At 37.2% G+C, this 15000-nt stretch overlaps 2 protein-coding genes across 2 annotated transcripts in view; both read right to left on the bottom strand.

Moving 5' to 3' along the window:
- LOC137985220 (uncharacterized) overlaps positions 1-5276 on the bottom strand; it is a 33600-nt gene extending 28324 nt beyond the window's left edge. Inside the window, exons 1-2 of the mRNA XM_068832755.1 lie at positions 5128-5276; positions 4021-4104 (exon numbers count right to left, since the gene is read on the bottom strand). Coding sequence (XP_068688856.1) covers positions 4021-4104; positions 5128-5188 — 145 coding nt within the window. The 5' untranslated portion in view covers positions 5189-5276. The remainder of the gene's footprint in view (positions 1-4020; positions 4105-5127) is intronic.
- Positions 5277-7160: 1884 nt separating this feature from the next.
- Positions 7161-15000, bottom strand: part of LOC137985049 (uncharacterized protein PF3D7_1120000-like) — a 16580-nt gene continuing 8740 nt past the window's right edge. The window contains exons 8-13 of the mRNA XM_068832485.1: positions 12758-12877; positions 12547-12654; positions 12075-12194; positions 10451-10693; positions 8481-8588; positions 7161-7452 (exon numbers count right to left, since the gene is read on the bottom strand). Coding sequence (XP_068688586.1) covers positions 7424-7452; positions 8481-8588; positions 10451-10693; positions 12075-12194; positions 12547-12654; positions 12758-12877 — 728 coding nt within the window. The 3' untranslated portion in view covers positions 7161-7423. The remainder of the gene's footprint in view (positions 7453-8480; positions 8589-10450; positions 10694-12074; positions 12195-12546; positions 12655-12757; positions 12878-15000) is intronic.

Genomic DNA, 15000 nt, shown 5'->3' on the forward strand with positions numbered 1-15000 from the left:
TGTATAGAGCCTTCTGCGCGTATTTTCTTAGGATCGAGAGGGTAGTGGAACTGCGTAGATTTCTCTGGTGGACACAGTAGAATCATTAACTTAGCCTGCAATGGCGTCGAAAGTCATGCAACGCGAATGGCGTTTTAGTGGATCCTTAAACAAAATATACCCTTATGGAGCTCAATAATGGAAAGTCAGTTGGATAAACTAGGCATGAATCTCAAAAGCGACGAGTACTGGACGTCGACAACAATCTATCGCCCGTCGAGACGAAATCAAAGTGAGCAGTATTTACCTGAAGTACATGGTAATTTGACACAATTGAGTTTCTTGTCTTCACGCACGCAATGAAATAGGAAGAGGTTTTCGCCTCTAACAGCAAATATGTTGTTTGTTTCAATAAAATTTTCGCTGGAAAAGGATTCTGTGGTATTTTCTGCCTTTGTGAATTATAATATCATGTTGTGTATTGAATTTTCGAGCTTAAGGTTGAAATGTGATATGGGAGACGTTTTTTAGTATTGCTCTGTAAGCAGGAAGGGTTCACAGACCTGTTGGAAGCGTGCTTGAGTTTCAACAAAATGAGCCCCAAAATCAGTGAAAACTTGTGACGCAGATGAATAATAAAGTAGCTGCTATTTCCAAAATGATGGAATTACCTGGTGATAAATAACGTCGTACGCGTCTTGGAGAGTAAATTTTGACTTTGCATAAACAAGAGTTGGGCGATTGTGATCTTTGTTTTGACTTCGCTCATTTCATTGTCAAACTTTGTAACACTTGACAGAAAAAGAAACTTACAAAAACCCGGTATCTTGCCATCATTTGACACAGATGCTTCACTGTTTGGCGAGTAAACATGCCGCGGTAACTTAATCACGGCGCCCGCTGAATTCCGGCCATGTCACTTTCGATTTTGCAATTTACTTGAACGTAGCAAAAATCTCCCAAAATGTTTGTCGCTGATCGTAACTTTTTATATTCTATATTCACGGTTCAAAATTAATGTTATTTTATTCTCGATCGACCGTCCGGGAAACTTTCTTCTGCTCTTTCTGAAAACTGTGTATCAATAGTTATTTGCTTTTTCATCAATATTTGTTTTGCATAAAGCAAGCTAACAGAATCTGTACCTTGCTGAGTTCGCATTTGTTAGCGTTAATAGTATTTTCGGTCAGATGTTTCTGTTTTTTATGAGGGGTTTATTGTTTTGGTCTCCCATTCTAACACTAACCCCGCGAAACAGGGCTTGACTTCAGTGAAGTTTATTATTACAAACATGTCAGATGCTCAGAGGGCACACTTGTGGTGAAAAGAAGTTGTGAGGGAACTTGAAAATTATCAACATGTCAGCCCAGAAGCCAATGTTTCTCGCTTCTCTTTTATTTGTTATTCTTCAGAGACTGGAATGCTGTATTTCAATACCACACAATTCAGTGCCTTCTGATTTTCTGTAGCACGAACCACAGGCAACCCAGTGTATGCTTCACAGCAGCATCTCGTTTCTTTAGAACTAGCGTTTAACGAAAATTATTAAATCCTGAACCTCGGATAAGGCAATTCTCGTGCTCTGATTGGTTTACTCAATCTCGGTTATCAGCTCATATACTTTAGTTTGACCTTATATGGTAAATGATTGCGCTTAGCGTTGCTACACTAAAAACGTTTACGCCAGAAAGCAAATTTCTTTCGGTATAAAGCAAAAGAAAAACGTTTTTGTGGAAAGTTTGGATCACTTTCGAAGCTTAGAGATACGCGAAAAGGTAAGAAATGTTTTTGTGATGAGCCTGCGTCTGTCTGACCTCGAGGTATTACACAACATCGCATCTTCATCAACTTTTTTCGATTTCGCTAGGATTTTCTCGCTTTTTTCGCTCGTATTTCGTACTTCTAAACTTTTGGAGTTTAAGGAATTTAATAAAACAATTATTCCATTCGCGCTTGTTGGATATGAGAGTGGTTACAGCCAACTCGGCGCTACGCGCCTCATTGGCTATTTACCATCTCATATCCAACGCCCGCTCATGGAATAATTGTTAATTATTTGACATCGGATCCCCATATAAACACTACAAATTCTTTACGCTTTGCCTACCCGTCAAAATGACGGTGAAAAGCGTGAAAAGGCCTGTTAACCCACGTTGATAGACACCGGCAGAGGTTCATAGGATTAACAGTCACTGAATTGAATGGAATCAAATCAAATCGACAATTTATTCACCACCAAAACGTACAATAAATAATATTAGGATAAGAAAAAGTGGTGAGGAAAACTCGAGGAACCTTGAGCTAAGAGGTCCCCTCGTTGACACATCAAAAAAGATCCAGTATTTGAAAGCTTGTTAGTTGGATCATTGGGTCCTTGTGAGTATCAAAAATATTAAGAAAGATTATATTTAAAAAAAGATAAATTGGGAAAGGAGGTAATTGAAGGTGATAAGGAATGCAAATTCTTTGGATTTTGATAAAGTTTATGTTCGTTCCACAGACATGAGATCGAAGGAGAGCCGAAGCTCTAGTATCACATTGATAGTTCGATTTTTTCGTAGATGAAAAAGGAATCGAGGCCTCATTTTTCCCCAAGAAAAGTATCTTCAATTAAAACGACAAAACTTCCGGAACTTGAGCAGTATTGTGTCCGCTATTTTCCTCAAACCAGTGTTCCCAAGTTATCTTTTACAGCCTACAAATCGATAACATATGACTTTTATTTAGGCAAGCCTAAAAGCTTGGTGCTACTCAATTATTAGTTAATATATTTTTATGACTAGTCTGCTTACCATATGACCAGTCCTGCCTGCTCCTTGTTATAAATTAGTCTGTTTTCCCATACTATTTCTTCCGCTGCCAATATAATTTTTCGTCTCTGCATTCGAGCTCTTTCTGGTTCTGTCTCTCGTTGTTTGCCGCTGATATTTCGCCTGTTTTCTCGCGCTCTCAGTCGCTCTATTTGACTACTCGTCGCCGGCTTTCTGTTTTACTTGCTCTCTCTCTTTCTCTTCTTTCCTCGTTACAAATACGACATGTTAAAAAAACGATTAGCTTGTTTCTTTGCTGTCTTTAAAATTTCGCTTTTTACTGAAACGCAAACTGAAATACATGACGCTGGCCATGCAACTTCCCGCCAAAAGACGTAGGTTCAGGCAGCGCTAGCCATGCAACTTCCCGCCAAAAAAATCCTGTACGGAAAACATCGCATTGGTTATTGGTTATCACATTTATAAGAAGAAACTATTTCAAAGAAAAAATATAGTGTTTCTTTCCGGACTGGTTAAGGCAGGAGAAAAGATAAAATATACTGTAACTTGTGGACCACTCGATCTGTCATATTTATTTAAGGAAAGGAAAGGAAAGGAAAGGAACTTTAAGTTATTCATGTGTCTAATCGTTTTAGCGAAGACACTGTAACCTGAAATAAACAATCAACGCAACTCAATTACCGCTTCATCTATTGAAACTCTTGAGAAATAAAAATAGAAATGTGGACGCAAACTCCCTGAACTGTGAGAAGCCTGTCAAGGAGTATTAACCATTAAAGAGAACAACAGATTCTTGTTCATTTGCACATTACATCGAAGCATAAAGTCTACAAATACCTATTTTACCTTCAAATGCCAATGCATAACATTTCGAATTACATTTTCCGTGAATCTTCCATTAGTTGTGTTGCATGTGAACCTAGACAGTTACCGGTTAACCCAATTTTTTTCTACGACTCACCAGTGCGTAGATTGTTTACTTTAATCATAAACACGATAGCTTTGGATTTTTCAACAATATATCGCTTTAATCTAACCCAATATCATTCAGACAGTCAAAACTTCATATTTATTACCCACTTCATTCTTTTTTTGTGTTTGTCAGCATTATGATTTGCAATAATACAGGTTTGAGTTTGTTTTTATATCTCATAGATTTAAGTACAAACTCTGTTTTGATTGGCCATTCTACGCCAATCTGTAAATAGTTCACCCTGAAGTCAAAATAGATACGTTTCGTTTCTAACGAAACAAAAATGATAAAACTCACCAAACTGCAGTGGAGTTTGTTGTTCATCAATCTGTATATTACTGAGATCATCATTGTTGATGACTTGGATGTTATCGTCTACAGCTAAAAAACAATATCTGCTGAGCTAATGATAACTTGTTTACTGCCATAACAGCTCCGTCTCATAATAGGGATCATCATGTGAAATAACTTATAAGGGATACTGCTGCCTATTAAGTTACCGTTCATTTGATCCATGTCATTCTTTTGCACGAAACAGGATTTATAAGGAGCGAAAGTCGTTTAGGCCAGCGGGCGAAATGGGTTACGAACAGGGCACCCTGGTTTCGAAGGTGGACAGAATTTTTCCTTCAGCAAACCGGGGCATTGAGAATCATCGTGCTCTCTTCAAATGACCAATTTTGTAACGTTCTTTTGTAAGTTTATTAAAGGGAAGCAATCCAAAGCTAAAGACACAGCTGGTGATGAAAAAGCTTGCGTCAAGTTACAAGCCGGATACGTGATTTGGCGCATTTCAGGCACTCTGGCCATTCCTTCCTTCTTTGCTGCAACGGGATACCATATAATTGTTTTTCACTGAACTGTATCGTTTAGATTCACAAAAACGTAATTACAAAACGAAAAACCGTCAAGACAGCCCCAAACAATTTAAAACTCATCCAACACTTTTAAACTGGTTGTGCAAAAAATTTCCAGAATAGGACGGAACCGGCGGGTCCACCCTCTGCGCAAAACGCTACAGCCAGTATTAGACTCAAGCTTGAAGATCATTTTGACTTATGTTTTGAAACAGAGAAAATTAATCAGGAAAACCGACCTGGAATAAACCTCACTAACGTTGGTTTAACTATTTTGGTCGAAACTGTCAACTTTGCAGAATAGCTTACCGCGAAGGCACGCGAACAAAGATCGTCAACACAGTTCCTAAAACCAACCAGGCTCATTGCAGTAACTGATATTAGGAGATAAGCTGAGGGGTAGATTCCTCATGTTTCTACTTTCATCCCGCTAAAATAGAGCTGTCCGACCTTGGAATTTGAGTTTTAGCATGTGAGCAAATACCCCTGGGCATTTTCTTTGTTTGAAAGTTGCTTTTGGAAGACGATTTAAAGTGAACGTACTCACCGAACGCATAAAGAACACCAAAGAGGCAAAAAGCTAGCAGTGAGTCGTAACTCTTCTTCATGATTCGAGGTCCTACGCTTTGATGGCGAAACTGATTTACTCAGTAGACCTAGAACGACTGCCTTCCTTTTCAGCGTGAATGATAAGAGGAAGTGATTAAATTTCAAGATTTTCCAAGGTTAAAGGTCACGTCTTTGTTCAGGAGAAACAACTCGGATGAGGTAAAATAATCTGTAAAAGCAGGGGTAACGCAAAAATATTCTTTACTGAAAATGTCCTTTGATTAAAGTATTTCCTTAACAAACTCAATAATTGGTCTTAGCAACAGGGAAAAGGTATACGTAGCGACACGGCAAATATCATATTGAAGTGTCCTTTTCTCATCACAGCCCCTAGCGCGAGGATTTTGTTTAGAAGTAAAGTGATATACATGTATTAATTGCGATAGTTGTACTCAATACGAGGGCTATGAGTAAGGGATCGATCTTAGTTAAAGGTGCTTGCATGATATTACGCCGGATAACAAGGAAATTGAACATACATCTTTAACACGTGAAAACAATCGTTTTGCTTTGGTTACTAAAGAACTGTGGTACCACATTGGTTTGTGTTTGAGACATTATCTAAAGTTTACTATCACAGCCTGGAGGGAGGTTGAAAAGATGACGTTTTTAGCATTAACCTTTCGTCAGAGCGCATGAAAGGATTGCAGGCGGTTGGGTTTTAAAACAATCCTTTTACTTTTAGACAATAACGTGTCTCAACCACAACATTATGTGACATAAAAACCCCTCAAAACCTCTTGATGCGCTCTGACGGAGGTAACTCTGCGATCATCTGACAGATCTGATGCGTTGCTGTTAACCTCACGTATAAAAGAAAGACATGGATTGTAGCTGCACCACGTCTATGGAATGCGCTTCCACGGGAAATCAAGAAGTGATTACTTGAAAACTTCAAGTCAAAGCTAAAACGTAGTTATTTATTTTGGGAGATATTTTTAATAATTTTTTAAAACTACATTCTTATGAATTTCTTTATAATTAATTGTAGTCAATGCTTTGGGCCGGTCTGTTGTAGCGCTGTCGATGATTTGCATCTGAGGTCACAGCGACCATGTTTGTGTACAGGACAATGCAGTTAATGTCTTTTGGGAATTCGAATCTATTGTATTATGCAAAACATGTGGGGCCCTTTTCTATTGCTTTGTACACCAAACCGTGGATGCAAACGAAGAATATAAATGCTTAATTTATTAATTTATTTATAACGCTCGAACCGCCAGCTTCTTTGTTTGGAAAAAAGCCATGTGTTTCAAGTTTTTGACGAAGCGAAATCGTTGGACTTGCCAAAATCAACAGCGTTCTTTGGCTTCTTGTGATTTGCCCTCTCGAGAACCATGGCCCTACCCTGGAGAAATCACGCGAACACAGTCCCTGCTCTCCCCAATCCCTTAACTTTTGACTACGCCTCTTTTCCCAAAAAGAAGAGTTGTAATCAGATGGTGGCGAACGGGGAAAAAAACTTCACGAGAGAGTTCGCTTAGGATATGTTATCAATGGTTGCGTGCGTTGTAAGCTCGCGATGGGTTACGCAAGAGTTTCGGAGTCCTTTGGGTGGCGAGAGGCTACACTAAATGTGTAGATCAACGGATCTCCTCGAGCGCTAAGGTGTTGGGTTTAGCTTGTAACGCATTAATTTGCGAAGGGACTTGAGACCAGGCGTTTCCCCAGCAATACCTCGCGAAAATTTCTATCAACCATTTAAGGACTTACTTACGGGCATATAGACCTTATTCCAAAATGGCCGTCATTTAAATATTCTTTTGTTTTTATTCAAATTAGCCCTTGATGCCTCGTTCTTAAGCTGAAAATTCAAAAGAATATTTTGCCTTGAACGAGGCATCAAGGTCTAATTTGAATAAAAACAAAAGAATATCTAAATGGCGGCCATTTTGGAATAAGGTGTATTTCTGTACCCAAAACCGTCTAAAATGTTCTTTTATGGTTGGCCAGGGGGCAAAACCCGAGATGTCGGTTAACTGACTCAGCATTTTATTCATATAACTACTAGTACGTTACAAATCATTTTTTGGTTATGAAATCCTTTCTTTTTGTGGTACAAAAGTTAACATAAAGGTGTCCCAACTCTGCGTATGAGAAGGTTCTAACCCTTATCTTGGAATCCCTAAAGTGAAACATCTTCTACAATTTTTTTTTATGACTACTGTTGGTCCATAATAATAATTGTTCCAATGTTTGGCGGCTGCTCATGTTCTTGTGGTGACTGGATCGGATCAGGAGGCTGCCTTCTCTTCTCGGATGTCTGCTTAAAAGTCATAAAGACTATTGTTATTATTACTACCACAGTTGATGTGGGGTGCAGGAGAGGTTAAGGGTAGTATCAAAAAACACGCAGGTAAAATGGCAAAAAGTCTTTAGTTTTTTGGAGATGAACGCAATCAATTTGGATCCTTGCTTTTATTTCTAACCATCTTGGGCTCTCGCCTTTCTGTTACAACTGCGTGGTATTTATAACGTTAACACATGGATATTGAGCGTTTTCCTGCATTGTAAGTTCAGTTGGGTTTAGGTTAGGGTTAGGGTTAGGGTTAGGGTTAACCCTAACCCTCTCTTAGGGAAATTGTAATACCGAAAATGCCACCATAAGAGGGACTGACCGACATATTTCTGATCTCGTTTGTTCCTTCAGAAAACTCCTGCTACATCACTTTTACCATTACAGATATTAACAAAAACTCTCAAACACATGTACAACTGGGCTCAGTAAACCAGCCATTTTATTTGATGGGAAACCAGCTTACAATCATGCAAATTTCGTGAATTCCGGTTTCCTGAAAACTTGAATAACAAAATATATTTTCTCTTGAATAATCATTTTTTCTTTAATATAATGAAATACTCTGGAGCTTTTAACTTACTTTAAGCAATTGAAATTTCTTGAAAATATTATTCTTATTGCAATATAATTGGATAAAACTCATCCAAACAAAACGTACCGCTTTTTGCAACTTATGAATACCTTAAAAAAATATGTCATTGTCAACTTGAAGGGATGACCAGAACTCTTATAAACAATGTGACAGTTTTGGAGTACAATGAAACAAACCTGATACTTTTACCTTCTTATTGTGTTCTACATAAACAAAATAATTTTCGTATCAGCAGAATAACTTTTCATGCGACAATAATATCTTATGCAATATACCGTCTGTTTATAAAATCATGCAGTTTTGTCTAAAGCCGTGGTAATTGCTATAAAGTTGATCTTGGTTGCACTAAGATCTGTTTAAAAACGCCCAGACAAAGCTGCTCAGATCAAAGCGCACTTGCCTGATTTGTTAGGAAGTGTATTTTTCTCCTCTGTGTCAACATGCTTCAGCCTGGAGTGATCAAAAGTCTTCACCTCGGCCCTTGTTTCAGCTGCCTCTTCCTTGATTTCTAAAGACAAGATTGGAAAAGAAATATGTTTTGAAGATGACCATTACAATAGAACGTTTGGTCAGTCAGAGCAAGACAAGCTCCACAAGGCGGGCCATGAAGAAGATCTAGCACACATTTATGACAGCTAGTCTTGCAAAAAATCCAGTTAAAACAAACTGTTGCAGTCCCACTGGTGACGACAAAGCCAAATTTCACAAGGATAAGAAGGAGCGGAAAGTATAGCACAGTTTGGAAGGGAAGAAGGAGAGGTACAAAAGGCAGAAAGTTCACAATTTCAAAAGATAGTCAAAAATCAGGTCCTGTCAAAATGCTGGACAAATGGCTGAAACTAACTAATTGATGGGAATGTCTTTTGGGAATTTGACTCTATAATTATGCAAAACTTCTGGGGTCATTTTTTTCTATTGTTTTGTACACAAACATGACTGCCTCATCACATGGATGCAAACAAAGAATAGTATTTCTTCTCAGCTAAAGTGCATGTCTAGTTTAAGCTGTGAACCCCAGCTGCTTAAACCTCAAGGTTGGTGGTTTCAGGTTACACCAAAACCAATACAGATTACCATTGTATTGATAGTGGCTGGCACTTGATCTATCTGGAACAACTCAACCCCAGCTACAAATACACATGACTAATGTAATGCTCTGCCCACAGATCTCTTATACAGCTCAATGGTATAGCATTCTAACTACTGGTAGTAATCAAAAACTCATAGGAAAACTTGGAATTTTTTTAGTTTTCGGAAGTATCTGGAATCATTGAATAAAAAACACCCCTACACCCATTTACCAAGATTAACACTCACAACCTCTTTCCTATGGTTAGACAAAATAGACCACATTGGCTGACTCAGTGTTGTACCCAATTCAAATATCCTGGGGTTACAGTAAGATTCTTTGTCTATAGTATTTAATGCAGCATATGGAAATACGTATACCTGGAACAAAACGTTTTATTCTTAAAGGGTTTGAATTGGGTACAATATTGAGTTTGGTCTATACTGCATTTGTTTCAAGCCAGTGAAACCAAGGTAAGCTCTGGCTGAATTGATTCTTGTGACCTGTGATCAACTTTGCTTTATCAATAAACTCAACCCACATATGGCGGCGAGTCTGGGAATCGGACACAGGCCACATTGGTGGGAGGTGAGTGCTCTCATCCCTGCAACTAGGCTCGATTTCTGCCGCTCACTCGAGTTCGGGTATCCTCCTCGAGAAGAGACGGCTGGACGGGTTGAGCGATAGATTGTGTCTGTGACGTAAATTCAAAATATGATTTATGCGAAGTTAATAGTTGCGGGGACATAGCATTAGACATCCCAAAAACACTGATTTTAAGGGAACAGAAATTACATAACGGTGCTTAAAACGTCTGTGCGAAGTTTCCAGATGATACGAGCTTGAGTTGAATTTTACTTGCTCTTACATTAGCGAAGTATGAGGAGAAAATTGCAATAGCAATGGATTTGAAAACCGTATTTTGACCTTGGCGGCAACTGGAAAATCAGTGAAGTTTGCGAACTCAGGCGGTAGAAAACGACACAATTCCCATTCTCCAGCTTCTCGAACACTTTTCGTTGTTGCAATCTTGGATGTTTCCTATCTTAAATCACTGTAAACCTCAAACAGGCCGGGTCACAGAATACCTTCGCAGCCAAAACATATAATTTATGCCAGACGGATTTGTGCAGGCGAGTTTCTGATTGGCGGAGATTAACAATGGCTCACCTCATGCGTCCAGCCGAGATTTCTGGAGTGAGCACTGGCTTATTTCCCGAAACAGCGGCTGGTAATCGAGCCTACCCTGCACCCCTAAGGCCCATTTATTGGAAAGTAATAGTGTTGTTCCCCACACATACCTTCCTTGGTAGGTAAGTGCGTTTTGTCTTTAGTTTCAACATGCTTCAGTTTCTTAGCAGGATCAAATCCCTCTATTTCTTTTAATTCTGCTTTTTTGTCTGGCAACTCATTTGGCAAAAGCTCTTCTCTCAGTGTCTGTGCCGTTGGAGTTGGATTTTTCTCTTCTGTTTCAACATGCTTCAGTTTCGATTTGTCAAATGATTTTACTTCAGCTCTTGAATCCACCTTCTCTTCATCAATCACTTGAACAAGAGCAAAAACAAACCTAAGTACCACTGCCAAGCCAACTTACATAGAAGGCTAGAGGAAAAAATTAAGCACACATTGTCTACGTGTAGTAGTGCAGTAACACAGCGCTATATACCATAACTGTCAACTGAGCCGAGTTTTGTTTTCCAGGAGATTAAAGTTGTCTTTGTGTAATATGTAGCTCTAATAGTACACAATATTGTTTTGGTACCGTATATCATTGTCATGCCATGGTAGATGTCTTAGGTAAATAGCCCCCTGAGAAGATGTAGTTACTAGTAAAATACTAAACCCAGAATGATTGAAGAAAATAAAAGGGAATGGAGAAACATTGGCTTCAAAGGCTGACATGTTGATCATTTTCAAGTTCTCTTGCAACTTCTTTATAACCACAAGCCTCTGATAGCCTTCCAAGACAAATGTTCACTGAAGTTACTCCCTGTCCAACAGGGTTAGTATTTGGATGGGTGACCACAAAATATAATTATGACTTTCTGTCAGAAACAAAAGGACAGAAAATTATATTTTAATGCTCAAAAATGCAAACTAAAATAGGTGCAGATTTTGTTAGCCCGCTTTATGCAAAACAAATATTGATGCAAAAGCAAATAAATATTGATATACAGTTTTTAGGAAGAGCAGAAGAAAGAATTTTTCAGGAGTGTCAATTGACAATAAAATATTTTGCCATCAGCAACAAAATTTGCAACATAAATTTTGAACCGCGAATATAAAAAGTTACCATCAGTGAAAAACATTTTCGGAGATTTTTGCCACATTCAGTTTTTCTATTATACATTGTACTTTTGGCTGCACAAGTAAATCGCAAAATTGAAAGTGACGTTGATTTGCAGCAGCCACCATGATCAAGTTATCTTGAGTGTTTACTAACAACTCACGAAAAAAGGATACATCTGTGTCAAAATGATGGCAAGACACAGGGTTTTTGTTTTTTTAGTTTGCTTTTTTTTCTTTTAAGTGTTTTACAAGAAATGTGCAAATTCAACACACAGATCACAATCGCCCAACTTTTGAGGTTAACCATTGTTTCTGCAAAGTCAAAACTTCACTCTCCTGGACAAGGTTATTTATTACCAGTTAATTCCATCGTTTTGGAAAAAGCAGCTGCTTTATTATTCATCAGCCTCAAAAGTTGTTGCCGATTTTGGGGTTCATTTGTTGAAACTCAAGCGTGCTTCCAACAGACCTGTTTATTTTCGTGAGTTATGCACGTGCTGCAGGCCTATTGTCACCAGGGGCTTACACTCTTACAACCCCCTGACATAGTGTGTAGTACACTTACAGTGCACTACTTCAAAGAAAAACTATAATTTCATTCCAAATGACTAACTCAAATGACTGACTCTTTTAAACCTGATTTTGATGGTAAGACATCTTTTTCTTCTGTCTCAACATGTTTTAATTTGGAGACGTCAAACTTTGTGACTTCAGAACGATCGGGAAGTGAATCTGGCATCATCTCTGCTCTTATGTCTGTATGTGAAGAAATAGAAGACAATGAAAATAAACTAGAGCAAACCTTACACACCACATAAACAAAACGAAGTTGCATGGTTAACTAAAGACTTTGGGTATGCTAACACACAGTTTGCAATTAGTCATGCATGCATAAATTATTTTTTCACAGAACCTAAAAAAGGATGAAAACCTGTTACTGTCAAATTACTGTTTTGCTTCAGGAATAAAAAATATTAAGGCTTATGAGACCCTGTATAGAAGATGAACCACAATCTACACAGCCAAGCACTTTGTTCACAATGTACTTAATCCTTTTTCAATGCAAGTTGAAGTGCAGGGTTAGGGTTGGCTGTCTTTAGAAACTTACCTCCTGCTCCGGGAAGAGAAACTTTCTCTTCTGTTTCAACATGTTTCAATTTGCTGTGATCAAATGATTTCACCTCAGCCCGAGAATTAATAGCTTCTTCTTTGACATCTGCATGTTAAAAAATAAAATGACTTTTGTACAAAGCACAAGGGGAAGTGATATTCATGAGTACTAAAATAATCACACAAAATTACTTTTAACACTGTCTGACCTTCTTTTGAGGGAAGAATTACTTTTTCTGTGGTATGAACATGTTTAAGCTTTGAGTGATCAAACTTGCTAACTTCTGATCGATCAGGAAGTTCATCAGGCATCATTTCTGCACGAATATCTATTGAAATAAATGAAAGTCACGCTTTTAATGTCACAAGTAACTCACTCTTTCCGTCTCAATAAATGATCTATCCAAGATTAATAATGTACTGAATTGGTAATTTTAAGGAGGCCCGAGCTAGTTTCTCCTTTTTCCACATAAAATTGATATATACATTCTACTCTTAGATACACAGTGCAGTTAGGCTAATCATATCACAACAAAATTTGGCCAGATAATTAAGTACCCATCATAGATTTCTTACATCACATTTTCTTCCAAAATACAACTGTATCATTATTATGGCAATGATATGAGGCATTTCTTCAAGCCTTAAAATCAGCATAAATTGTCTTTTTGAAAAAGGATGATGAAATCTTCCCATACACCGTTTCAGGCTTCTCTACGCAATTGTAAAAATTGTGTTCATAACTGCGAAGATCATAGCTTCACTTGATTTCATATCTGCAGTTCATGTATGATTCATTCCATATACCATTTCATCATTGATTCATTCTTCACGGGACCATTGGAACCCACAAATGACCAGCTCCCAACGTCAGTGGCTTCATAGCTCAGTTGATTAGAGTCTCGCACCGGAATCGCGAGGTCACAGGTTCAAACCCCGTTGAAGTCCTGAATTTTTCAGGCTTCTGTACGCAATTGTAAAAATTGTGTTTATAAATGCAAAGATCATAGCTTCATTTGATTTCATATCTGCAGTTCATGTATGATTCATTTCATATACCATTTCATCATCGTTACCAGATGATGTTAGAAATAATCTCTAAAATATTTAAAATTAAAAAATATTCATACATGTAGGCCAGTTTTTTTTTTAATGTCTCCAACTTTTTTATTCACCTACAATTTTTTCAAATTTTAAATAAATAAATTTCAAGTTAATTTAAGTTAACATGCAAAACATGCATCCATCTGGATGCAGAGATATAAACAAGTGAAGTTGCAAAATCAGGAAAAACAAGGGGGTTACAAGATGAGCATTTACGCATGCATCAGCCACTCAAAAACGGATTTAAGCGACCATTAAACAGTTTGTGCAAAATTTTCACAGTTTTCATGAATATAGGAGATGTATGTTTATATTCCATGAACATAAAAATTAGAAGAACGTGTGTGCAAAATCAGCAGTAAAGTTTATTATCTTGATTCATCACTTTATTTAACTTGAGACTTAAATAAAGTGATTATTATTATGGACACTTATTGATATCGCGGTTTTACATGATCAATAGCATAGTGAGACTAGTCCTAGGCTATGCTACATAATTTATAAATATGAATGTTCAGTTAGACTATTCCTTTCAACACTCTGCTCCGTTCTTCCTATCTCTTATAGGTTATTATTATTATTATTATTATTATTATTATTATTACTTTTTTTGATGATAATAATAATCCCTTTATTAACATATTCCAAGAAAGTTGCTATTTACAAGTTAGAAGTAAAAAAAAAGAACTATTAAAACCTATTTACAATTCATTTCCATTAAAAAAGAGACTAATATGAAGCACAATAAACTTACGAAGATATTCTTAATTGTAATAAGAAAAATTCATGTCACAATCGTATTCGGACTAAAAAAAAGTTTTGGAAATAAAGATAAGCTCCTTAAAGAAAAGCCACTCTTATTAAAAAATATATGCAGATAATATCAGTCATAAAAAACAAACAAATTAAAATTACCAAAACTCAGAAATTCTGGCGGTCACATTCTTGATTCTAATGTCTGTGTCCTGAAGGTCTACATTCCTTCTTCTTCCTCTGGAACCTCTAAGGCAGAGGAAAGCTGAGCGGAGGATAGCAAACGATACTTTTGCTCTTAGCTCTTATTACTATTATTATTATTATTATTACTATTATTATTATTATTATTACTATTATTATTATCACTATTATTATTATTATTATTATTACTATTATTACTATTATTATTATCAGCTGACACGAGCAGCATAAGTATTGGCAGAAACCCATAAGGGATGAAACGTGTAACGCGCATTCACAGCTTCCGAATATTCATTGCGAACTGATTGGTTGAATGTTTCAGTGCAAAGTACCATATTTGGAAACCCCTCGCTCTTGTTGTTCCAAATATGGTACTTAGCAAATTGAATAT

The sequence above is a fragment of the Montipora foliosa genome, chromosome 14 (assembly GCF_036669935.1).
Source record: "Montipora foliosa isolate CH-2021 chromosome 14, ASM3666993v2, whole genome shotgun sequence".
NCBI classification, from domain to species: domain Eukaryota; kingdom Metazoa; phylum Cnidaria; class Anthozoa; order Scleractinia; family Acroporidae; genus Montipora; species Montipora foliosa.